The sequence below is a fragment of the Eurytemora carolleeae genome, unplaced genomic scaffold (assembly GCF_000591075.1).
Source record: "Eurytemora carolleeae unplaced genomic scaffold, Eaff_2.0 scaffold71, whole genome shotgun sequence".
NCBI classification, from domain to species: domain Eukaryota; kingdom Metazoa; phylum Arthropoda; class Copepoda; order Calanoida; family Temoridae; genus Eurytemora; species Eurytemora carolleeae.
This window is the reverse complement of record NW_019396152.1, coordinates 119302-146433: the sequence shown is the minus strand read 5'-3', so window position 1 is coordinate 146433 and position 27132 is coordinate 119302. Positions and strand designations below refer to the sequence as shown.

The 27132-nt window shown below is 29.6% G+C and overlaps 2 protein-coding genes across 2 annotated transcripts; one reads left to right on the top strand and one right to left on the bottom strand.

Moving 5' to 3' along the window:
• Window positions 1–2820: 2820 nt before the first annotated feature.
• Window positions 2821–17243, top strand: LOC111696575 (dopamine N-acetyltransferase). The gene is made up of 8 exons (XM_023466216.1): window positions 2821–3357; window positions 3515–3634; window positions 8650–8700; window positions 8817–8883; window positions 10149–10241; window positions 13527–13607; window positions 13787–13834; window positions 15578–17243. The coding sequence occupies exons 1-8, from the start codon at window positions 3071–3073 to the stop codon at window positions 15647–15649; spliced, it is 819 nt and encodes a 272-aa protein (XP_023321984.1). The 5' UTR covers window positions 2821–3070; the 3' UTR covers window positions 15650–17243.
• Window positions 17244–18938: 1695 nt separating this feature from the next.
• Window positions 18939–26213, bottom strand: LOC111696574 (dopamine N-acetyltransferase). Its single transcript, XM_023466214.1, has 9 exons — window positions 25943–26213; window positions 25406–25513; window positions 24982–25104; window positions 24463–24513; window positions 24260–24326; window positions 23798–23893; window positions 21462–21542; window positions 20229–20276; window positions 18939–19320 (listed from the first exon to the last, which is right to left on the bottom strand). Exons 1-9 carry the CDS (start codon window positions 25960–25962, stop codon window positions 19240–19242), a joined length of 675 nt encoding a protein of 224 aa, XP_023321982.1. The 5' UTR covers window positions 25963–26213; the 3' UTR covers window positions 18939–19239.
• Between the last annotated feature and the right edge of the window lie 919 nt (window positions 26214–27132).

Here is a 27132-nt window from a genome sequence, read left to right as displayed (position 1 = left end):
AAAGTTTATGCTGTGATGAATTCGGGAATGTAAAGTAAAGTTTATGCTGTGATGAACTCTGGAATGTACAGTAAAGTTTATGCTGAGATGAACTCGGGAATGTTAAGTAAAGTTTATGCTGAGATGAAATCGGGAATGTAAAGTAAAGTTTATGCTGAGATGAACTCGGGAATGTGAAGTAAAGCTTACTCTGAAATGAACTCGGGAATGCATGACAGGTTGTCCGAGAATTGATTTAGAGAAAATAAAATAATTTTCAAGAATATTTTTTTCTATAAAATATGTTTCATGTGCCCAAAAGGTTAAAAAGCACAAATGTGCGAAGTACACCTACAGTTCGGAATTAGAACAACAAAATGGCGGTCCAAAATGGCGGGATAGGTAACATTTGGACTGATAAACTACTGTAAACTAAATAAAATCCTGGTTTTTATCTGAAATTGGTAAACTGATTTGTTCATAAAAAGTAATTTTTTCAATTAATTACACTACGATAAACTAGAAGACCTGCAGTCCAGTATTCACCCATTCAATTTAGATTCTTTAACAGGCTTCACATGAATCTGTAATGTGAATCCTATAAAATTTCACGTTACACAAATATGCTTTTATTGAACATTGTGCTAAAGCTTTATTCTGACCAAAGATACTAACCAAAGCCATTTTTAAACGATTTGAAAATCGTTTTCGTTTAGAAAAATCGTTTTGGGTAATATTCAATTAACATAACTCACATTTTTTTAAACACTTTTTACGTCAAAAAAATGTAAAAGTCTGAAAACGGCTTGTGGTTAGTTTTACAGTTTACGTATTGTCTCGTCAGTAGTTTTTGCATTCTTCATGTTCCAAAAGAAAGAAATGTTTTCTGGACCACCTATCTATCTATCACCTATCTATCTATCACCTATCTATCTATCACCTATCTGGACCACTTATCACAAATTATATCTTATGTTAAAAAACTTGAGAGAAAACTTTAATTTTTTTAATATAAAATATCTTTTTTATTTATGTATGTATCTTCATCAAGAATAATTAGTTTAATATTGTATACAAGATAAAAATTGTTTGCATTCATATTTCTCATTATTTTTATAATTAATTTGTTAATTAGGTTCATGTTTAGTTGGCTGCATGAACCAGGTTACCTAAGAATAAAACCAATGAAGATGTTGTATATTAATTACGAACTTAAAAGGAAAAGTAAACTAAAAACATATGCTTAAATAATGTTTACTTACTTTGCTGAGAATTAAAAGATACATAATTTGGTGAAAAAAGCATGAAAATATCAAAATTTACACCAACTATTTACGAAGTAGCATGTCCGATTTACAACCAAACTTTAAAAGCTTTTTTCTTGATCAAGAAAGAATGAGATATCCATGATTTTAGTTTAAAAAGTATTTTCTTTTTAAAAGGACTTTTGAAAATACAGAAATAATGAAAGAAATAGAATTTACTACTTTACAAGCCAAAAAAAAGACAATATCTACCACATTATTGAGCAGATAAAGATGATAAGGATACCATAACGGGCAGCCGTAGTACATTTGAAATTCCGACTCGGGTCAACCTTTCCAGTCCCAGTTTGTACTTGCCCTGACATTGGGTAAATAGATTACAGCAGACACTCAATAGGACTAGCCGGTGCAACAAGGTTGACGCGGTCAGACTTAAGGTTGAATTTAATTTTACTAATGGGTCAGGAGTGCGTGCCATCGGACAAGAACCTCTTTAAAAAAAGGGTCAATTAATTACAACATCAGTTTCTGTAAGGAATAAGAAGGATATTTGTAAAAATATGTTTACTTTGTAGATATTTGGATTAGGATTCTTTTCAATTGACTCATCTGCAGTCCATGGACTTAATACAAATATTCATTAATATTGTATATTTAGACGTAATATTATTAGTTTTTAGTATCAGGTTACAAATCATATATATATATTTAATTTTATACATAAATAATGTTTTTCGGGAGCTATTATCTATAAATGTATACATTAATTGTCTGTCATGGTGTTTGTCTGTCCGTTTGTATCCAATAAACGTCAAAACCGATTGGGAAAAATTTTTTGTGTGGGACCTCCCATATGACCCAGGAGAAGGTTAAAGTTGTCTGCAACATTTTTTTATTTTTCTAAAATTTTGTAAATCCACGAAAAAAAACACATTTAATCTGCGAACTTTTTTTGTTTTGTTTTTTAATGTACAAAGAGAAGATGCTCACAGATAAAAGTTGAAATAGAAGATGAGCAGCCTAGTATCGTATATCTATATTATCTATTTTATTCTTTTATTTTGATCTTATTTTGAGTTTTTCCTTTCAGAGATTCAAGACCCCCTTCCCTCAACTATAATACCACAATTCGAAGAAGAATTTATTCCTGCCCTGGATTGGAGTTTATTAAAAACAAAGATAACTATAAGAATTATATAAATATTGGAAAATAACGCTGAAAGAGATAACCTATCATTTAAAGATTAGTTTGAATATTTTTATTATTGTTTATTCTTATTTTCTAGAATTGTCTTCGAATATCTCTGAGTGTTACTTCTAGAACCTAAGAATCTCAAGAGATTCTAGATATATTTAGTTAACATTGATCTGGTAAAATAGAAATAGATTAAGAGAATTAAATTAATTTTTAGTAATTCTATATTTCTTTTAAATATTGAGTTTCATGATTCGTCATGATTTCATGTCTGGATATATTTGTTTTGTCAAAAATCCTTAACTTTGGGATACAAATTCATTAATATCGATTTATTTATACACTCTTCAAGTATAAGATAAAATATTTTTAATAATTGTTTTGAAAAACTAAGTCTGAAATCCATGATTACCAAAAATTCTCTATAATTTTGGACCAATTCTGTGGAATTTCTCGAGAATTTCCAAGAAATCATTCACAAAAGCTTGTCCTCGAGAAATTTCGCGGAAATTCTTCAAAGCAAGTCACGTCACCAAAACAGGAAAACTCGGGAAAATTCCTCACTTTTGTTACCTGGGGTGGTAGCAGCAATAATTTGAGTCTATATAAAATTTAAGAATGCTCGAGAATTATGAGGAAAATCCGGGAACAAGAAAACAAAATCCAAGAACCAGTCTCCTTCCTCAAATTGGCTCCAAAGGTTAAACCTCCTTTGATGGAGAGAAAAAACTTAGCTCGTTCTTCTCATTCAAAAGTTCCCAACTCAGTGAGCATGAAACTGTTAATTAAACCAGAAAATGATATTATCAGGGAGGCTTCGGAGAATGAAGTGGATGATATTATAAACTTCATAAACAACTATTTTCTACCAAATGAACCAATAAATAAGTCTATACAGCTAAGCATGGACGGTTACAGGTAAACACTAACCATATACGCCGAGTTAACTATTTTTTAAATTTTAAATGGTTTTTTAATATTCGTTAAAAAAACTTAAACATCTGAGCTTCTTTCTCTATCATGGTACCAATTTATTTCCATTTAGAATGCCATATTTTGATTTTCATTTATTTAGGATGCCATATTTTGATCGTTGGTTGAGAGTCAGATTAGAAGGTCCTAGAAATGTTACTCTTGTAGCTGTAGATGGAGATAACCAGTTGATGGGAGTCCTTGTAGCTACAATACTCAGCAGGTTAACTATAGTAGTCCTTGTAGCTACAATACTCAGGAGGTTAACTAAAGGAGTCCTTGTAGCTACAATACTTTGCAGGTTAACTATAGGAGTCCTTGTTGCTACAATACTTAGCAGGTTAACTATAGTAGTCCTTGTAGCTACAATACTTAGCAGGTTAACTATAGTAGTCCTTGTAGCTACAATACTTAGCAGGTTAACTATAAGAGTCCTTGTAGCTACAATACTCAGCAGGTTAACTATAGTAGTCCATATAATTACAATACTTAGCAGGTTAACTATAGGAGTCCTTCTAGTTACAATACTTAGCAGGTTAACTATAGGAGTCCTTATAGTTATAATATTTAGCAGGTTAACTAAAGGAGTCCTTGTAACTACAATACTTAGCAGGTTAACTATAGGAGTCCTTGTAGCTACAATACTTAGCAGGTTAACTATGGGAGTCCTTGTAGATACAATACAAAACAGGATAACTTTAGGAGTCCTTGTAGATATAATATTTAGCAGGTTAAATAGAGGAGTCCTTGTAGATACAATACTAAACAGGTTAACTTTAGGAGTCCTTGTGGCTACGATACTTAGGAGGTTAACTATGGGAGTCCTTGTAGCTACAATACTTAGCAGGTTAACTATGGGAGTCCTTGTAGATACAATACTAAACAGGATAACTTTAGGAGTCCTTGTAGATATAATATTTAGCAGGTTAAATAGAGGAGTCCTTGCAGCTACAATACTTACCAGGTTAACTATAGTAGTCCTTCTAGTTATAATACTTACCAGGTTAACTATTGGAGTCCTTGCAGCTACAATACTTACCAGGTTAACTATAGTAGTCCTTCTAGTTACAATACTTAGCAGGTTAACTATAGGAGTCCTTCTAGTTACAATACTTAGCAGGTTAACTATAGTAGTCCTTGTAGATACAATACTCAGCAGGTTAACTATAGGAGTCCTTGTAGCTACAATACTCAGCAGGTTAACTATAGTAGTCCTTCTAGTTACAATACTTAGCAGGTTAACTATAGTAGTCCTTCTAGTTACAATACCTAGCAAAATAGCTATAGGAGTCCTTCTATTTACAATACTTAGCAGGTTAGCTATAGGAGTCCGTGTAGCTACAATACTTAGCAGGTTAATTATAGTAGTCCTTCTAGTTATAATACTAAACAGGTTAACTATAGGAGTCCTTCTAGGTACAATACTTAGCAGGTTAACTATAGTAGTAATTCTAGTTACAATGCTTATTAGGTTAACTATAGGAGTCCTTCTAGGTACAATACTTAGCAGGTTAACTATAGTAGTCCTTCTAGTCACAATAATTAGCAGGTTAACTATAGGAGTCCGTGTAGCTACAATAATACTTACCAGGTTAACTATTGTAGTCCTTCTAGTTACAATAATTAGCAGGTTAACTATAGGAGTCTGTGTAGCTACAACAATACTTAGCAGGTTAACTATTGTAGTCCTTCTAGTTACAATAATTAGCAGGTTAACTATAGTAGTCCTTCTAGTTACAATAATCAGCATGTTAACTATAGGAGTCCGTGTAGCTACAACAATACTTAGCAGGTTAACTATTGTAGTCCTTCTAGTTACAATAATTAGCAGGTTAACTATAGGAGTCCTTGCAGTACAATACATAACAGGTTAACTATAGTAGTCCTTCTAGTTACAATAATTAGCAGGTTAACTATAGGAGTCCTTGTAGTAAAATACTTAACAGGTTAACTATAGTAGTCCTTGTAGCTACAAAACTTAGCAAGTTAACTATAGTAGTCCTTGTAGCTACAATACTTAGCAGGTTAACGATAGAAGTCCTTCTAGTTACAATACTTAGCAGGTTAACTATTGGAGTCCTTCTAGATACAATGCTTTGAAGGTTAACTATAGGAGTCCTGGTAGATACAATACTTGTCTGCTTAAATAAAGGAGTCCTTGTAGATACAATACTCAGCAGATTTACAAGGAGTCCTTGTAGATACAATACTTAGCAGGTTAACTATAGGAGTCCTTCTAGGTACAATACTAAACAGGATAACTTTTGGAGTCCTTGTTGATATAACACTGAGCAGGTTGACTATAGGAGTCCTTGTCTGACTGGGTTTCTGTCAATTCAAATCTAATTGAATGTGAAAGTTCGGATCCTTCAAGTTCCAAGTCCCAGCCCAATATTATCTAGACTTAAATCTTTTTTTAAAAAAATATCACATTTAAATATAAAAAAGGGAGCTTACTATTCTTGAACTCATATACTGATAAGTTATATCAAACAGTCCAAAATAAAGGGATTGTCGACATAACATCACGTGACTCCGCATTTAAAGTTGATTAAGCCTGATTCAAAACTTTAGACCTTTGGACTTTTATCAGCTCAACAATGAGGATTTAGGAGACCTTTGGACTTTTATCGGCTCAACAATGAGGATTTAGGAGACCTTTGGACTTTTATCGGCTCAACAATGAGGATTTAGGAAGATATCGTGGCAAGACAATTTAATAGAGAACTGAAATAAAAACTCAATAAATAAATTTCCTGAATTAAAACAATCTTTTAATCAATTTTTAGATAGAAAAAACTTCATTAATTCTGCTCATTAAATATTTACCGGTTACCATCTTAAAATCAAAACTAACATCCACTAGAGAATAGAATATATAGAGAGGAATTTACTGGAAAAAGTGTAAAACGGCCATTTTGTTGTACTGTTTCCATACTGCAGGTGTACTTCACATGTTTATGCTATATAACCTTTTGGGCCCTGGAATATCATTTTATATAAAATCTAAAATTATTGTTAAAGGAAAACCAAATTATGAAATAGGCTGGTTTCATAATTGACCAATGATCATTTCACATAGACTCTATGCCTTCCACTTTACAAACGATGATTTTCCGTTATAACTATAATTCAAATAATGTTTTTTATTCACCAAATTCATTATAAAGTTTATTTAACAGTTTAAAAAATTCTAAATTGAAATGAATAGTCTAGGGAACATACTGTATTAATGTACTGTACTGCAATTTACATGATTTGTACACTTTGAACTCCCTTTCAGGCTGAAAGAGACTGAAAAAATTCATACCAAGAGATTCTTTTAGTTCCTCTCTTTTTATATTCTATACTCTATGGTAACATTATTCTGCAAGCCTTTTACAAATTTCTTTTTATTCCCTTTGATGGAAAGTTGTATTCTTTGAAAAGCTTTTATCCAATTATTTTGTTCTCTGTATTTTAACCACTTTTCCACAAATCAAAGATTTCTCTCACAATCACAGTAAATTTTTCAACATAAAATTGGCACAATATGAAATTAACTTTTGCAAAAGTAATATAGGTTGATACAAATAAGGTAGAATAGATAGCTCATTGTACAAAATATTTGCAGTTGAAATTCTATAACTTACAATTCAGGATTTATTGGCTTTCAGGCTGTTCCACAAAAATCTTTGAGATTGAACAAATATACATTTTCTTCCAATTACTTTCAATTTATTATGACAATGTTTACTCTTACAGAAGATAAAGACCTCAACAAAGAGAAACGTTTAAAAATCACATATGTTACTATGTATATCTTCTTTAGGGCCAACATTTACAGAAGATAAAGACCTCATCAAAGAGAAACATTTAAAAATCACATATGTTACTATGTATATCTTCTTTAGGGCCAACATTTACAGAAGATAAAGACCTCAACAAAGAGAAAAATTTAAAAATCACATATGTTCCTATGTATATCTTCTTCAGGGCCAACATTTACAGAAAGCTCAGCTTTTACCTACCATGCGTGTGTCCTCAGGCATACTAAAGTTATATTCTTTCTTTTCAAAATTAGCCGAAATATGATTGAACGATGTACAAACAAGAAAGAAATGAAGAACAAGAAATATAGAAAACTCAAAAATATTTCCTTCTTCATCTAATATCATATAAATATTTAAAAATATTGTAAAACTTAATTAAAATAAATTATTAAAGTTATAAGACAATTATGTACACGTCATACAGAGGCAGAGAATGCTAATATAAGGACATTAAAAAGGAAATTTTTTGACAAAGGAGGTTTTTCATAGCAAAAGTACAATATTTTCTTTTTCTAAAAATTTTGTTTGCAGTAGTGTGTGATATATTGTAATTCTTACGATATGAGCAAGTATTTTTCTCAGTTTATATGATAGTCTTATTGTAACAGTGGGCGAGTTTTGTTGATCTTTTACGATCAGCAATTCAAGGATTTTTTGGATCGCTGAGATCATAGCTACCAAGGGGAATCATGCCCCCTTTCCCCCCCCCCCCATCTTTAACCCTACGGTTGGACTTTAGAGTCCTATTTTGAAACCTAACGGATTTATTTGAGTTTGCATTTGGATTCTATAAATAACCCAAGCGACGCCGAATTTTCCGTTATCTTGAAGACCCAAGCGTTGGGGAGGGGGCGGAACAACCCCGGGGTAGCTAGGGTTAAATGCGATCCTAGGATGGAGCAAAATCGAAGGGGGACAGGCAGTTGTGATTCAGCTCCCTTGAATTAAGGTTCCCTTGAAGAATTCCCCTATTTGATGAAACTAATTTGATTAACAATATTTAATTTGTATAAGTGAGACGATGAAAATGAAAATGTAAAATGTCTCCTGTTTGATAGAACTGATTAGATTCATAATATTTAGTTTGTATTAGTATCGTTCGATTTAAAGTTTGTATCTTTTGTATATAAATATATTGTAAGAAAAACCGACTCGTTGAATATTTGAGAAACTCAGTGCATTGCTTTATTGATTTTTATTCATATACTATATTATAACTTAATCTATGAGATAGCTTATCTATAAAATGTCCTGTCAATGATAGGACCAATCTATTAATTTTTTATTATTTAATATTTGATATTTAACAATTGTTCTTTCTGTCTATCTAACAATTCTATCTAACATCCTTCTCACTTCCATCTAACCTCTATTACTTTCAATTAATAAATATCAAACATCTAATTTTTATCAATTTGTTTTAAAGAGGTGAGCATGTTACTGATCCGGAGGAGCTCACAGCCAATAGATCGGATAGGAAAGTTAGCAAAGAAATAAATATTTTAAGCTTTTATTTTTACATTTCTTAAAATATTTGAAAATGAAACAAGAAGAAATTTTGAATTTTAACTTTGCTGACTGATCTTTTTTCAGATGTTCGGAAAAGTTTAAGAAAGTTCTAGATTTTTTAGAATGGTTTGAATCTGCAGCTATGAAACAGGTAATTATATGAACCAAATATAAATATTTACAAATATTGGAAAATTATGAAAAATTCAAGTTTGCAGGAACAAATTCATTTTCCTTTACCAATGAAAAACTTTTTAAAGCATCTTATGCGAAAAATGAAAAATTTAATAAACTTTTATAAAAACTTGAAATTAAATTTGTTGAGATTTGTAATGAAAAAAAAAACAGATTGATAAATGCCGATAGTTTACGACTTAGCAAAAATTCTTTTTTCTAGGAAAGTTTAAATTAAGTTTCAAAGTTTTCACATGTTCAATGGAGAATTATCTAGTCGTTACAAAACTAAACAAAGTTCTCCAAGTTTATAAAAACTAAAGAATATTTCTAGTAGAAGTTAACAACTTATTAACCAGGAAAGTTAGTGTTAGCATTAATTCTATTAGCATTATATTTAATCATTTTATTTATTTAGTTTATTTTGTGTCCGGCTTCGCAAATTCTTTTGGCATACGTATTTTTTTTGTAAAAAATATATTTTTTTAATGCATGGTCTAGGGTAAAAAGACCGGTCCGTGATAAAAAAATCTAAAAATGCCCATAACTTTTTTTATTAAAGCTTCAGATATAAAACTACATTTTTGTCCAGCCCTTGAAAAAAAAGAAAAGAAAAGAAAATGATGAAAAAAAAATTAATCGAAGATAGCCGAAGCTTTCTGGCAGACTCTTTGCCTTTTATTTGTCTCATATAATAGGCTAATCTTCCTCCTTCCGATTCTTCATGATTACTGCCGATCTATTCGGCTCTACTAAGGCCAATCCTACTCCTGCTACCACAGAAGAGAGCATTGGCCTAGATTCTAGATTATCCTATCTGAATAATCTATATTCTAGATTATCCTATCTGAATAATCTATATTCTAGATTATCCTATCTGAATAATCTATATTCTAGATTATCCTATTTGAATAATCTATATTCTAGATTATCCTATCTGAATAATCTATATTCTAGATTATCCTATCTGAATAATCTATATTCTAGATTATCCTATTTGAATAATCTATATTCTAGATTATCCTATCTGAATATTGTATATTCTAGATTATCCTATCTGTATAATCTATATTCTATACTATTCTATTCTACATTATCCTTTCTTTATAATCTATATTCTAGACTATCCTATCTGTACAATCTATATTCCAGATTATCCTATCTGTAAAATCTATATTCTAGATCATTCTATCTGTATAATATACATTCTAGATTATCCTATTTGTATACTCTATATTCTAGATAGATGAACCTGAAGAGAGAGTAGACTGTGCAATTCTATCCTGCAGAGATGACCGGCGTATTCCTGGTCTAGGAACTGCTTTACTAAACAAGGTACAGTGGGACCCGTGCAACTGTGGCATAGAAAGACGACTGTTAGAACCACGTTATAATTTTCAATTATCCGTTGTACCTGGTATAATCTGTATATGTACTGTACAGCTCGCACTAGCTGGTTAGCTGTTGGCCTGGTTTTTTAAATGAACCGGACTTAACAGTGATTTGACACTTCTCCAACTGTGCCCGTCGTATTAACTATGTATCTATTAGATAAGAATCTAGCATTAGACGTCATTTATTTTTTGGGGGTGTAGTAAATGCCTTACTTCTAAAACTGCTTTCAGATCTTTATCAATCCAGATAAAACTCAATCAGGAACTCAAGGTTCACACGAATACCATAGCCAATATGAATCCGGATACGGCTCAGTCTGTTTTCTCAGGTATCTGTCCCACAGATATAACTCAATCAGGAACTCAAGGTTCACACGAACACCATGAAGCCAATATCAATCAGGATTTTTGACCTTTTTAAACCCTTATCCCATTTGATATACTTTTGTCTAATACAGATTGTTGGACGCAGGGATTATCGATTTGTGGTTTTTTTTATAAATCAGCCAAACGACCAACGGTTGTAATTTGACGATTTAATGTCGGAGTAATAAGCCCCTCCTGAAAATTATTTTTCAAATCACGTGTAACATCTATTCTTAAAATAAATTTTAAGCAGAATGATTAAAAATGTTTAAATAAAAAAAAATGCTCCATACACAGGGTGGGCAACGTATGCCTTAGTTGACCCGGCACGACAAAAATGAAACATAATATTTATAATTCATTCTTTTTTTTTGAAGATTTTGTGTTTCGTATCCAAAGGATCCTTAAATATCGATGAATACAAATGTTTGCTGATTGGTCGTGTACTGTACTTGTACACAATAGAACATGCTGTGGAAAATATCGCACATTTTAGCTGATAATTGATCTCTGTAGCTCTCTTATCTCTGGTTTAAACGTTTGCTTTATATTTTACAGTTTCACCAGTTTTTGTTTTAAAATTATATTAGGTTGGGAATTTAATCTAATATTTACTATTAATTCATCTCAATTCATCTCAATTCATCTCATGAAATGAGTATTAAAGGGAAATAAAAAAATATTTAAAATACAATTATTGACTGTAAAGCAGGATCCTAATTGAAACATGAATCCACGCAATAAGAAAGTAATCATCTACTTGTTTTACTTTTTTTTTAGAAAAAAATGATAAATCTTTCGACCTAAAAGTAAAACTGAATATTTTCAGAAGTAGGTCATAATTTATGCACGATAGGATTTGTTTATGATAAAAAAATCTGCAGTCTCTAGAAATTTGATTTTATATCGGAAAATTTTCATAAAGTATTTCTATTATATATAATGCTCGCAACGCACGTGCATGGTTCTGTCAATATTCCAGAAAACTGTGACTTTCGATCACAATTTAACCCATTAATCATATTTTTTAGCCTTTTTTCCTAAATAAATTTTTGTCGGCATATAGATTTTGAATGAAAAAGTATGTTACAAACAAATCCGTAAATTAAAAGATTTTTGCCTTATAGACCAAAACAGGTTTGATTTTAAACAGAAGAAACCGAATGTGTTCTCACTCTGGTTTGTCCATGGGTGAGCCTAGCTACGTGCTGTTTCAAAGTTATATCTATATCTTTATCTATATCTATTTCAATACCAATTTTAATTTTAGCTTTTCAAGTCATTATGTTTTTATTCATGAGTCAGGTCAAGGGAGTTTCCGTTCAGTTATGTTTATGTTTAATGGTTATGGATACAAAAAGACAGACACAGTAAATTACTTTCGCTTTTCAGATTGTGTTCTACTAGGATTTTGCCAAATCTTTTAATACATATGATATGATATATATGTATCTTTGACAATGAGTTTATATACTTTTGGCTCAGAATATTGCTTTGGTGATTACGGGGGGNGGCAAGGGGATAAGAGGATATATATGAATAATGTAGAATCTAGAGTGTAGTGAATAATGTATAACTATAGTAACTACCAAATAAGAAGATATAAAGGAAGTAATGATCACACTAAGTTGGAAAGACAATTAGGGTCATTTTTAAATCCTACAATTACAATAATTTTTGATTAAACATTTTTGAATCACTTTTAAAATTGGAAAATTTACCAAGGAATTAAATCTTTAGTATTTTAAAGAATTTCTCATAATGCCTTTTCTTTGGTGTTAGGATGTATTTGCAAAGTTAAATGAGAGAACAGAATATATGTTGTTTTGTGCAATACATCAACGATATATTAATATTCAGTATTAGAATTTATATAATTCTAGCGTTGGTAAACAATCTAGAAAATTTAAACTTTTGTAAATAATCTAGAAACATCTTAGCTTTGGTAAACAATCTAGAAAATTCTAGCTTTGGTAATGTTGTATTCCGGATTGTTTGATATATGAGTGAACAGTCCCTTGAATCCAACAGGAAGCCAGATNGCTTTGGTAAACAATCTAGAATATCCTAAATAGCTTTGGTAAACAATCTAGAATATCCTAAATAGCTTTGGTAAACAATCTAGAATATCCTAAATAGCTTTGGTAAACAATCTAGAATATCCTAAATAGCTTTGGTAAACAATCTAGAATATCCTAAATAGCTTTGGTAAACAATCTAGAATATCCTAAATAGCTTTGGTAAACAATCTAGAATATCCTAAATAGCTTTTGTAAACAATCTAGAAAATCCTAGTTTTGATAATTAAAGGGACTGTACGCGTAATTTCAAGAAGTCGATTGGAAAAGTCGTTTTACAGTTAAATCCATCGATACTTATTTTATTTTCAATTCATTTATAATATTACATGATGAAGAACGTTTATTTTTTCCGGTGAACTCAAAGTGACAAAAGCTTTTTCCCGAACTTGCCTGGAGAAACTTATTTGTATTTAAACTTTAATCTAATGTTATATAACACATTAAAGAGTTGTTATTAAAAAGTTGTTATTAAAGAATTGTTATTAAGGAGTTGTTATGAAAGAGCTGTTCTTAATTAAAGAGTTGGTATTAAAGAGTTGTTATGAATTAAAGAGTTATTATGAAAGAGTTGTTCTCCCTCTATCTAGAGGAAAACCTAGAGGGTTAAATGAAAGCTCATCAAAGAAATGTTTAAGCTTAGATTATTTTGAAATAAATTTTACAAACTCTAGAAAAACAATTATTATTTGTTGCATTCATATACATTCGAGGCAAATTTGTCAAAGAGTTTAATTTGATCTGTGATCAGAAATACCTATAAAAAAATATTTCTATTTTAGATGCAGGAGTTGGCTCGAGCTAAAGGAATAAAATATCAGACAGTTCTTACAACAAGTTTTTATTCGGCTAGAATATGCCAGGAACAGTTTATAATTAAACAATAGTATTGTTAACTAAAGTGTTGGGAATCCTATTCATCGTATTCATCCTATTCATCCGGGTTCAATAGACTTTTAATATTCCGAAAATGTTAGAAAATCTAAAAATTGTAAGCACGGACTTTGGGTTATGATGAAATATAAACTGAGATTGTGAATAGAAACTTGGGTTCGAGGAAGTTTTTTCTTTTCCCTACACAGATTACAAGGTATCTATTTAAACACAGATTACAAGGTATCTATTTAAACACAGATTACAAGGTATCTATTTAAACACAGATTACAAGGTATCTATTAAAACACAGATTACAAGGTATCTATTTAAACACAGATTACACGGTATATATTTAAACACAGATTACAAGGTATATATGTAAACAAAGGTTACAAGGTATCTATTTAAACACAGATTACAAGGTATCTATTAAAACACAGATTACAAGGTATCTATTTAAACACAGATTACAAGGTATCTATTTAAACACAGATTACAAGGTATATATTTAAACACAGATTACAAGGTATCTTTTCAACACAGATTACAAGGTATCTATTTAAACACAGATTACACGGTATATATGTAAACAAAGGTTACAAGGTATATATTTAAACACAGATTACAAGGTATCTATTTAAACACAGATTACAAGGTATCTATTTCAACACAGATTACAAGGTATCTATTAAAACACAGATTACAAAGTATCTATTTGAACACAGATTACAAGGTATCTATTTAAACACAGATTACAAGGTATCTTTTTAAACACAGATTACACGGTATCTATTAAACACAGGTTACAATGTATCTACTGAAACACAGATTACAATGTATCTATTTAAACATATATTACAAGGTATCTATTAAAAACAGGTTACAGGTTAACAATTGAAATACAGATTACAAGGTATCTATGTAAACACAGGTTACAAGGTAACCCTAAATTAAGCTTTCGGTGCGTACTGGGGTACTCCCTTCAAACCTTCATGTGATCAACAGAAATTGTCGTTTTTTTAAGGTTTTAAAGTGTTCTGATAATTTTTAAGCTTTCCAATTGTGAAATATCTAATTCATGCTTTATGAGACAAAAGTTTTTAAGGGCACGGTGGCAAATAGAGCATTGTCATCTTTGCTTGGAGAGCTACTTAAGAAATTACGCTGAAGACACAATCTCAGAAATTGGAAGGGAAATAGTCTGAAAAATTAAGAACGTTGAATTTAATTTTTTGAAAACTATTGCATAATCTGTAGAGCATTAGGTGTATCTACTTTCTTATATAGTATTCATTGATTTCTAACATTTAATTACAAAGAAGAAAAACACAGAATGTGAGTTCATCAATCAAATAAGAAAGGAGATGAACATATATATTTCTGTTTCATGTCTTGTATGACAGTCATGCTTTAATCCAGATTTTTTTGTAATACAAAAAATGAGTAAATGTCGTTTAAATACTCTGTATTTTATTCATTTGAAGACAGCCATGTGGATTAATTGGGATAAACCACAAATTCTTTTTTAGAGTGAATCTGAAATATGTGTTTGTTGAGAATTGTTTTAAATTCAAAAAGTTCTCATGAAAAAAAGTTAAGTTTTGTGAATGTTGCTCTAGTTGAATATTAGAATCAAAATTTAAGCTAGTTAAAGAGAGTATTAGATTTTTTCATGTGTAGCACTAACATAGTGCAAAACCTGTAGCAAAGAATGATATTTTGGTGTGCACGTATCACATAAAGAATAATTTTTCAATCCGGTAAGTTGCAAGTTTTCGTAAAGACGACATAAAAAATCGTAAACTACTTCTAATCCTTACTTCATAAAAGGGTCCCGCAACAATAATTTGGAAAGTTCGCCAAAGCAAATAAAAGCTTGTGGTCAACATTAAGTCGTCTTTATTCTGTCAGTTGCACTTTAGTATTTATTCACTTTGATAAGCCATGCATTGCTTAGGTTGATGGTAAAGTCGTCTTTGATACAGAAGAACCACACACTCACAGCAAGTTCTGGTTACTCAAGGAATAATAAAATAAAATAAATAAAATTGAAATTTATCAATTTATATTGATTTCTAAACTAGATGAAAAAGTTATAAAAAAATGTTATAGTAATTATCTAAAAAACGTGTAATGGGGCTTAAGGATGACAAAAGACAAACTAAATTAATTTTGTCACTGTCTCATTCTTGCTAATAGAAGGGGAAAAACATTTAAAAAATTAGTTTGTAAAAATTTCTGTAAAACTATTAAAAAACTTTTTCTTATTAGTAAAATTCAAAATAAGGTTAATCGCCAAGGTCCGTGTCATAGATTAATAAAAATACAGATAGAACACTGATGTTTTCTTTTCAAGAGTTAGGGGTTTTTGTTCACAATAATCCTAAGGCAGCCATGCGCTTACAACTTCTTTAAGCTTCTGCCTCATGGTTGTTGTGATCGAAAAACCCCTAAATCTTGAAAAAATGACATCTAGTAGTCTATCTTTATTTGTTATTTATCTAAGGTCCGCAATTTTTGAAGACATTTTTCTATTAACAACTAATACGGGTCACTTATATAATGAGACATACGGGTCACTTATATAATGTCAGTTTTGAGATTTATTTAAAAAGTACCTTTTACACACTACAACGACTTAAAAGACTTTTTTGATAAAAATGTATTCATTTTCCAACTAATTGATTTTTTCAGCTTAAGTCTTGAATACTGGCGACATCTTTGAATGTTTAATTATGTTTTATTGTGAACAGAACTAGCACAAAATAGAAAATGTAAAAATTACATTAGTTTTAAAGAAGCTGTTCAGACATGTTATTTAACAGCACACAAATCTTATATTTGAAAATAATTAAAACCTAATTTTTTTATTTAGCCAGCTGACAAGTAAAAATACAATTTTTCATCATTTAATTTTAAGCAAAAGTATATTTAAAATGAAAAACACATTTGTAAAGAAAGAGCTTCATGCCGTAAAAAAATAAAGTTAAACCAATGGTTGTAAACAAGGTTGTAACTCTGAATGTGCATATTTAGTCAAACTTAAAAAAATTAAAAAAGGTTGTATTAGCACGTGATTTCATATTGTATATCAAATTGTAGCCACGAAGTAGCATTATTATAATGATGCTGTAGGAAAATTTAAATTATTGTCTTATACATATTTTAGCACTAAATGTGTGTTCTAACTAATTTCCAAACCATTTTAGCAATTGCAATATATATGTATATAAACTTGTAGAAATGTAAATATTTGAATATTATAATCTTGATATTTGAATTTCTTCAAATATGTGCAAGATTGCAAATACAAAATATCAATCTAAATATTTCCGAGTCATCTATTAATTAGCAAAGAACTTTACATATTTGCACATATTTTACCAATACAGACTCTCTTGGTTGTCAACTATAGTTACCAAATTGAGTCTTTGTCACAAATTCTGATTTTCTAATTTATATTTCTTAACAACCGGCCCAATTTCATTATAGATCTTTAATATGTCAAACTATAAATTCTGTTGGTTAAAAGATCCAAGTTTGATATTTAAAGGTTTACGCCATTCACGGGCGTCTCGCAGCCGTAGTACATTTGAATTTCCTAGCCGGGTCAACCTTTCCGGTCCAAGTTTGTACTGTACCCAGCTCTATGGACAGGACTAGCTGGTGCAACAAGGTTGACGCGGTCAGACTTTATGTTTCATATAGGTTGAATTTACTTTTACTAAAGGGGCAGATTTGCGTTCATTGGTCTGCTATGATATAGGAGATTAGACAAATTGTGGCAAAGACTCGGTTCCTTTCTCTTTAAAATTTGTCTCGTGAGAGCGCATGGTGCATTATTTAGTAAAATAATCACTATTTCTTACAGAATATTTTATAAAAGTTTAATAGAAGATTTTAAAATCATTATTTTTGGATTATTTTTATTTTTATTCCTTAAATCTTTAAATTTAGAAATTAAATTTTTGAGCAGAGATGAAAGTAAAAATTTCTATTTTTATCGGATGTGGATTGATTGTGTTAACTTTTATTTCTAAGAGATAAAAAAAATTAATTATGAATTATTTACAAAATTTAGTACAATAAAATTTTTGACTTATACAAAGATGTGTTTCAAACTTTGATTTCATTATTTTTTTATTATAAAATGGGTCACCCACTTTTTTAGTAATCTTTGAAAAATGTCATAAGTACACAGAAAATTTCCTGAAGATTGAAATGATGAAAACTAAATCTAAAGAATCAGTTCCTTCAACAAAATTGTATTTTTGTTTCATTTGCTTTTAGGTAGAAAATTTGTGGGTCAAGTTTAAAATTAAAAAAAGATTAAATATTCCATGGTTATTAGCTATGTTTTAAATCTTAAATAAACTATCGCAAAAAATTAAAAACAATATTCCCAAAATGGCACTTTTAAAAATGGCAAACTTCATGTCATCAAAAAAACAAATAGATTTTTTCCCTTTCAAAGATTTAACATTTAATAAGGAAGGTTTGTTACACATTCCCAGCTAATTCCATCTAATTGTAAGTAATACGTGTAATTGAACTGCTAAAAATTAATTTATCTATGAAAATTACCCCTCGCTAAATTGTCATAAGTGTATTTTCTGGTTAAATTATAGTTAAAAGTAGTCAATGTTTTTCATGATCATAGAACATTTTGATTTCTTTCACATACATTGGGAAATAAATTTAAAGACTTTTGCAATTTTTACAGAGAGGAAGAGTAGAGACAGGGTTACCCACAAAGAATGAAACTTCAGAGACGACTGTTCAGAATTTATACGGACTTTTTACAGGCATAAAAAATATCATATCTAACCTACTAATTTTTATTTCAATAGATGTTTGGTCGTAATATTAGTTTCATCCTGTGTTGGTAAATCTGTACAATAATTCAAATTTAAATGCCTTCATTATATATTACTTGAGTTTAATACAGTACACACTACACAACATCTTTAATCAAAGTGAAATTATATATTAATAGAGTTTAATACAGTACACACTACACAACATCTTTAACCCAGCAGGAATAGGGTTAATAAAGTAAAATTATTTTTTATTAAAATTGAAACATCAAAAATACAAAGCACATCATACAATTAGTGCCTAAAATAAAATATGTAGATAAATATTTTAAATGTAGTATTTTTTATGAACATTTGTAAAGGTCGATTAACAAGGGTTATTCATAAATATTAGAAGTAGACTTCTGACAGAATAACTTTTATAAAGTATATTTTTCCAAAATAATGGTTCATTCAACGAGAAAATAAATAAAATATTCGGACCAAAAAAACTGAGTTTTTGCCTGAAACTGTAAACTTTCTGTAAATCCCTATATCTTTGCAACCTGATGGCGTAAACAATTCATATTTTAAACTTCGTTTATATGAACCTTTAGCTAATTCATAGTTTAAAATAGCTAAGGTCAACGGAATTGAGTTCCAAAGATAATTTTCCTTTAAAGGTCATGCCATTTTAGAAATTTTTGGTCGCAAATTTTAAAATCTCAGATTTTGCGGATACCCCGTAACATTATCAGACATCGAATCAAGGATCTTTTTTATTTCGTTATTTTATCTCGATTTGTTTTCTGGTTCAGATCTTTTAACGTTGAGGCTCATGCCTAGACCAGAACCTACAGTGTGTATGTGGAGAATTCGTCTTGAACACTATCTCGTTATTCAACTTGAAAAAAAAACTACTTTTAACTAAGGTATTTATTACTCAGTTTTAATTGTGCAATTTTGTTTGTACTTTTTTGTTAAAATGATTATTTAATGTAATTCAATAAAATAATAAAACAGTGGCGTAAATAAGGGGGGTTATTGGGGTTACTTACCCCCCCCTAGAATCCGAGGGGGAGGGGAATTAGGACTAGCTGGTGCAACAAGGTTGACGCGGTCAGACTTTATGTTTCATATAGGTTGAATTTACTTTTACTAAAGGGGCAGATTTGCGTTCATTGATAAGTATAAAGCTCTCTCTAAATATCGTGAAATTAACATATATACCTAGTACATTGACTACACGAAAATTTTAGAAATTAGAAATTAGAATTTAAACAAAGACAATATTTTTTTTTAAGTTTTGTAGAGTAGCTTTTCTAAAGATTTATAAAAGGGAAATCATCTTTTTCTTCTTTGAATAAAACTATTTTTTATGTTACTTAAAATAAATTAAGTGTTTTTACAGATCTTTGTAGTTAATGTAAAATGAATGACTATAATGAAGGATATAAAACAAGGTGAAAGCTGAAAGGTAAGAAATGAAGCCTTTATTTGATGGGGTTTGTAAATGCCAGAAATGAGTGGAAAATGCAAATCAAACCTAACTAAAACCAATAATTTGATATACATCATGATATTTTTCTAGGGGGGGGGTAAAAAAATGTACCCCCCCCCCTACAGAATACTTATTTACGCCCCTGTAATCAAATAAAATATTGTCAGAAATATTCCAGAATTTTCCTTAGACTTTCAAAGCACCATTTTCTATAAATTCCAGGAATTTGAGATTCTCATATATATTCTTTAAATTATTTCCATGTAGGATGTAATTTATATTTAAAAAGTATATTTTATTTTATTTATCACCTTGTAATCAGAAAAGGGAAGATTTAAATCCTCTGTGTATCCAAGTTTCTACATATTAACAGATTTTATACTTATCATTTATTTGTAATTTGTTTGATTTTTTAACACAGTGAAAACGACATTATAGAAATAATTCAGTATATTTGATGTTATTTCAAAGCAAATAGTTTTACTAAACACACTTATAAATTCACTCATTGAGTGAAATGGATCTGTTTACACTAAATGGACTTTTTAAAGTTATAACTTAATTCTAAAAGTCGTCGTACTATTCCAGAGTTTGCTGGCTATCCCTGTATTAAATTTTTAAGTTAATAGTTTCTTTTGTTAAAAAGTTTAATATAACAAGCTCTGATGAGAAAACTTTAAATGGTTTATTTTTCAACCTTCACATATAAAATGTATTTTACCTTAAACAAAAAATTACCAAAAATTAAGACAGAGATTTCTCACCGAAAACAATATTAAAAGGTAGGCCAGCTTTTTCTTTTCTTAAGTGGAATGTCGTTGTAATTTCAATTAATTCTCCATTTAAAGAGAAAATTGCAAAATATGCCTTAAACCTTTATCTCTGTAATAATTTAGAAGATGTAAGAAAAAATAGATCCGTAAGTCAATTTTATAGAAAACCAAAAATTCAAATAAAATAAAATATGATAAAATTTCTAAAAGAGAAACATAGCTCATTTATTCTTGATCGAACATTGTTTGTAATGTAGCCGTTGTGAATTGGACATGGCATTCTAAACATGGAGAGTCATTTAACCCTAAACAGGCTGGGAAGGGGCGTTTGGCCCCCCCCCCCCTGTAGTTTTTTTGTCCTAGCACTCTCATTTTTGCCACTATTACCGTGAAATTTTGTGACTTTAAATGAATAGCAATTTAAAGGATTTGTTGTTAAAAAAAAATATTTTTTTTTAATTTGTGACTAAAGCTACAGATTTAAAAACTTTATTTTTGAAAAACCCTTGAAAAAATGCATTTAGAAACATGTGTCACACTTTGATATTTGTTTAAAACAAGAAAAAAATTTCTTAATTTTTTGACTATTTTTGGCATTTTTTCAATCCTCTTTAGCACCCAAACTATTAAAGTTATCGATCTAATTTTTTTCTTTGAGCTGGCCTTGAAAAATTGGACTATAAATTTCTCTAAGACATTTTTCCAGGGGGGAGGGGCGTCAAACGCCTCCCTTCAAATATATTTTGTATCTTTAATTTCTAATTTCTGTTCCTTGCAAATTCTGGCAGAATAAGCGCTTGTAGTGAGCACTACTTGGTGCTCTACTCCTGTAGCTCTTCCAATCTCATGCATCTAAACAAATAAAATATTATTCAATACAAGCAAAGTATATCTAGACTTATAAATAATATCATCAATTATATCTATTTAAAATTCAAAATAAAAATAAAAGTATTATAATGGGAGCAAACCTAAGATTCTCAAGTTTCTGTGGGATGTAATCCTTTTTAGATTGGTTGCAAATTAGCTGAATATGATCTGCTTTAACCTACTGCTTTTATACAGAATTTTATATATATATATATATGTAGATTTTCGTATAATTTTGACACAGTTTTATATAAATTTCTCGAGAGAGGAACATCAGATAAATTTCTTTTATGTATCGTTTAACTCTTGAAATTCTTTGCTTTAAGCCTATACCCCCTTTCATTTTTCCTTTACACTCCCTTTAATGAATAATAATAATAAAAATAATAAAAATTCCTTACTCTGATTGACACAAAATTATACTGAAGGATTTACTTTGCATATTTTTTTTAGAGTGACACTTTTCAGTTTTAGCCTTGTGAACTTTTAAAGTTTTTTTATCCATATTGGGATTATACTTTTTTCTAGCTATTGACATTTAAACATTCTAGCTTTATTTTGTTCAGTATTCATTTTATTTTATTTTATTTTATTTTATTTTATTTTATTTTATTTTATTTTATTTTATTTTATTTTATTTTATTTTATTTTATTTTATTTTATTTTATTTTATTTTATTTTATTTTATTTTATTTTATTTTATTTTATTTTATTTTATTTTATTTTATTTTATTTTATTTTATTTTATTTTATTTTATTTTATTTTATTTTATTTTATTTTATTTTATTTTATTTTATTTTATTTTATTTTATTTTATTTTATTTTATTTTATTTTATTTTATTTTATTTTATTTTATTTTATTTTATTTTATTTTATTTTATTTTATTTTATTTTATTATTTTTATTCTGCAGAAATGCTACGTATTGTTAATAACTTTGTGTTGCAAGCTGTTGTATAATTTTAAAATAAACAAAGTCGTATACAATTAAAAGCATTTCTGCAAAGAAAATAAAAGTATGACTCTGTTATCCTCTATCATAGCTTTAAACGGTACAGTTGTAAATTGAACATGCCCATTCCTGTCCTAAACGATATCAAGATTAAGAAACTGTAGAGATCCCTAAGGAATATTTAATATAGACTGCAGTACTAAACTGCCTTAATAGCATTCCTGTCCTATAAACGATATTAAGATTAAGAAACTGAAGAGATCCCTACGGAATAGTTGATATTGACTGCAGTACTATACTGCCTTAATAGCATTTACTGGTAAAGGTATTCTTTAACCAACTTTCTGGGGTCTTTTATTTTTACTTCAAGAACAAACAAGTTTTTGTATGGTCAGCATCTTTATCAACACAATGTCGGTTATTAAAATGGTGATATAATACAATTTCAATACCTGATAATTCATTGGTAAACACCAGGGAGTAAGGAATAGAAGGGAGATATAACTGACGCGGTTCGATCTACCATATGATTATACATGCTTTGCAGACGGGTACTTCATTTGAATAAGAAATATTTGTCAGATGTACAATTACCACGTATACAATAACCTATTCTGAATATATCTTATTCAAATGGAGTACCCGTCTGCAAAGCATGTATAATCATATGGTAGAGCGAACTGCGTTAGTTATATCTCCCTTCAATTCCTTACTCCCTGGTAAACACCGACCACACTTATTTATTTAGCATTTTATAACCAGTCACCGTGTATTTGAATATATATATATCAGCCTCTGTATTATTTCGTCATTTCAGAAAAACGGGTTTGTATTGAAATATAGGGTATTGCTGACCAGACCACGGTATATACACATTAAATGGTTCACTATTTATGTTCCAGCCGGGGCAATCTTTAAGCATACAACCAATCCAAGAAAATGCCCAGCTCTTTGAAACAAAATTCTGAAATCTTTATAAGTCGCTTACTGTTAAAAATAAAAACTTTGAATTGTATACGGCTGATCCATAAATATTTTTGAGGTTGAAAAGAAATGTTTACAGTAGATTTAACAGTTCGACCGTCAATCACAATTGGAACATCATTTTTTGTTTGTTTTTGCTTACTTTTGTGGGTGAATGCAATTTCAAAGAAAAGTATAAGAAGACCGCTCTGGAATGTAAAGACGTCAAAATGAAAGACTAACACCAGGATCGAATTCAAATTGAAGAAACCAATGTTTACTTTCAGCCCTGGTTAGTCCAGACTGGGTTCTATAACCAACCTTTTGTAGTAGAGCTGTCCCTAAACCTGGAATACGATGATCAGGTCTGCAGGATAGAAATATACATTCTACCCTTGGTTCACCCAGTAATCCAGCCTTAAAAAATATACTTGAAACACCTTTAGTATTAGGTTTTTTTCTGAGATATTGAATAACGGTTTCCCTAACATAATTTTCTAATTCTAATCTTTGCAACCTGAGAAGACAAGCTACAAATTCATATAAAGACTAGAAGTTTTGAAGTGGCGAGTATCGTTTATCTTGAACGATTGATCTCGATATTCAACATGAAACATTTTAAATTGGAGGATACATTAAAGTTATCCCTTCACAGCATAAAAGTTTTTACTTTCGGCCATTTTATTGAAGTTTTATTTTAAGAACAAATTTTATTTTCATTATTGTCAAATTTAATTTATATTCTTTGGTTTTCTTCAGTTTTGAAAATTGTTTCTCATTAACCTTCTCTAAACCCTTGTTTTCAACAAAATCCAGGAAATCCAGAACTATCTTGAATTTTTCAGGACACCTAAACAATGATTCATCATATAATAACTTTTCTTGTGCGCAGAGTTTAAGGCACATGAAATGGTGCATTTAAAAATAGTAGAAAAGTATAGACAAAATTTTGAATTAAGGTGTAAAGATATGAATATTGTATATACCTATCAGATCTGTGGCTGGGATCAACATCAGGGTTCTCTAATTCTTCTCCCCTAAATGTATAATATAAAATGTTAACAGAATAACGATCATATTTAATTCTAGTTTGGAAACCCAGATTTTACTGGAAATCCAAACGTTCCCTAAAAAATTCAACCTACTCAATTTGATATTTTTAAACCACGCTATGGATATTTTTCCGTGGTTCTACCGAGTTGACCCCCAAGCATTTTTTAGCAAATCGGTCAAAGCGTTCAAGTAAGAGATACATACAAACAAAAAGCAGACAAACAAACAGAGATTACTAGAATTTGTAAAAATAAAAGTTGAGATTGTCGTCGTTTGTAGTTTTTGACAAACATTATAGAAAAGATATTGCAAGTTTGCGGTTCATTTCTTGATAAACAATTTACATATATAAAGAGGATGCCATATCACATTATTTCCAAGGAACAAAGGAAAGTTAAAACCAATAATTGATCCGGATATTCACAATTCAAAAGTTCTAACTTCTGATTTACCTTTGATAAATGAAACCAACAAGTGCCCCCATATGCTGACCAGTAGATGTATCTTCAGCCAGTAAAGTTATTCCTCTAGGGTGTTCCATTCGAACCCTCATCCACCGATCAAAATAAGGCATCCTAGGGACACAAATATACATTGAATGACAAAACATTATAAAACAAAAGAGTAGTTGCTCGTGATCACCAAAAGAGTCAAATCACAATTTTTTTGAGACAACAACAGGGGTAAAATTGCTACTTTTAACGATTTTTTCTAACAAACTTTGGAAAAGCGATTGTATTTTTCTGAAAGAACAATTTTCCTGAACGAACGATTTTATTTAACTAAAGATTTTACTGAATGAGAGTAGCTTATAGCATTATTTGATTGGATCCCTATAATTAAAAATTAAGGCTGTTCTTTTAATATTATTTTTACCTGTATCCGTCTTGGCAGAGTTGTAGAGAACTCATGATAGGTTCATGATTCACAAAATAGTTATTTATAAACAATTCAACTTGATCCAGCTCATCCTGACATACAGTCCTACAAATAGTATCTTGATTAGATTCAATTTAATCTTAAGTGTACATTTTTCAATTAACAAGATATTAACAGAAAATTTAAGGCGGTAAACTATCTTTATAAAAATTTAAAGGAATTTTATGTTAAAATTTTTTTTTTTATTTATAGGGTAGGGTACAGGGCGGAAACAAAGTCCGGTCTGTGAAAAAAAATCTAAAATAGCCCATAATTTTTTTGTGACTAAAGCTACAACTATAAATATATATTTTAATTAAAAAAAGAATTAAATGTTGGCAATCTTTTATTTATGATTTCAAAAAGTTAAAATAAAATAATGTATTCTGGATATACGTTTCCATATCCTAATTTTATATTGCTCCATGTTCATCTTTCAAAACAAAAAATAATGTAATAAAATTTTATACATTTCTTCAAAAGACCAAAGCTTACCTAATTTGAATATTATCCATTTTTTAAATCAAAACAAGTTTTCTGAGAAACTCTAAACTGAAAAGTAAACATATGTGATTGCATTTATCTCATAGGTTAAAAATATGTTAATATTTGCATTGCACAGATAAAGAAAAATATGTTTATCCTACCCTGGATTGTCCAATCAACTAAGTACAAGAAACTAAACTAGTTGTTTACAAATAAGCATATTTATCTATCTTTTTTACTATGTTAATCCCCCAATAATTATGATCGAAATTTAAAACGGAACGCGGCAATGCAAAAGTAATTATTTGAATTTTAAAAAATCAAGATCACAAAATAGGAAGCATTATATTTTTTCTATTCAATGGGTTTAAAATATCTATATCGAGTATATTTAGTAAAGCCTTATACTGTATGCAATATATTCTTAATATGTTTTACATATGTTATTAAAAAACAAGTTGCTAAAAGAATATAATTTTACGCTGCTGAATCAATTCACGGTATAAAGTTTCCGGTCGTGAGATAATATCAGGGTACTGTATTTCTGTCTGAAACAAAATCTAATTATATTAATTAGATTCGTTTACATCTTAATCGACTAACTTTGACATAACTGTTGAATGTGCAAGGGATAGAAGGTAATTTATTCAAGTTTTTTTTAATTTTTTGAAAAGAAGACGACATTCGAGACAAAATATTGTTTTTTACATATTTTCTAGTATTGCTACATTTATAAATTAGTTTAACGATATTTTTAAGATCAACGCATCCATAATTGTAAAGTGTGGGGAAAATGTCCAAATCATCAAGAAGTGCCCCAGATTCCCGGGCATTATCTCACGACCGAACACTTTTTAAAATAAAGGTTTAATTACGCAGTCAGAATAGAAAGAATTTGCAGCAAAAAATTATGATTATAAAAATTAAAAATCCGCGAAAATAAAAAACCTTAAAAATCCATAAATTGTATTTTCCTACTTAAAAACTAAGCTCACTGGTTATTGTCAACTCCAAAAAAATGGATTTCTATCTATATCAAATCGTTAATAATTTCCCAGGGAATGCTTTTATCCAAGTTTAAAAGAAAGAGAATGTTTTCAACGTGATTCCTACAAATGAAAAATATACAATTAAACAATTATCTAATTCACTCTCAATAAGCTAGGCAAAGCTTTTAAGGGTGTCATTGTTAATCGAGC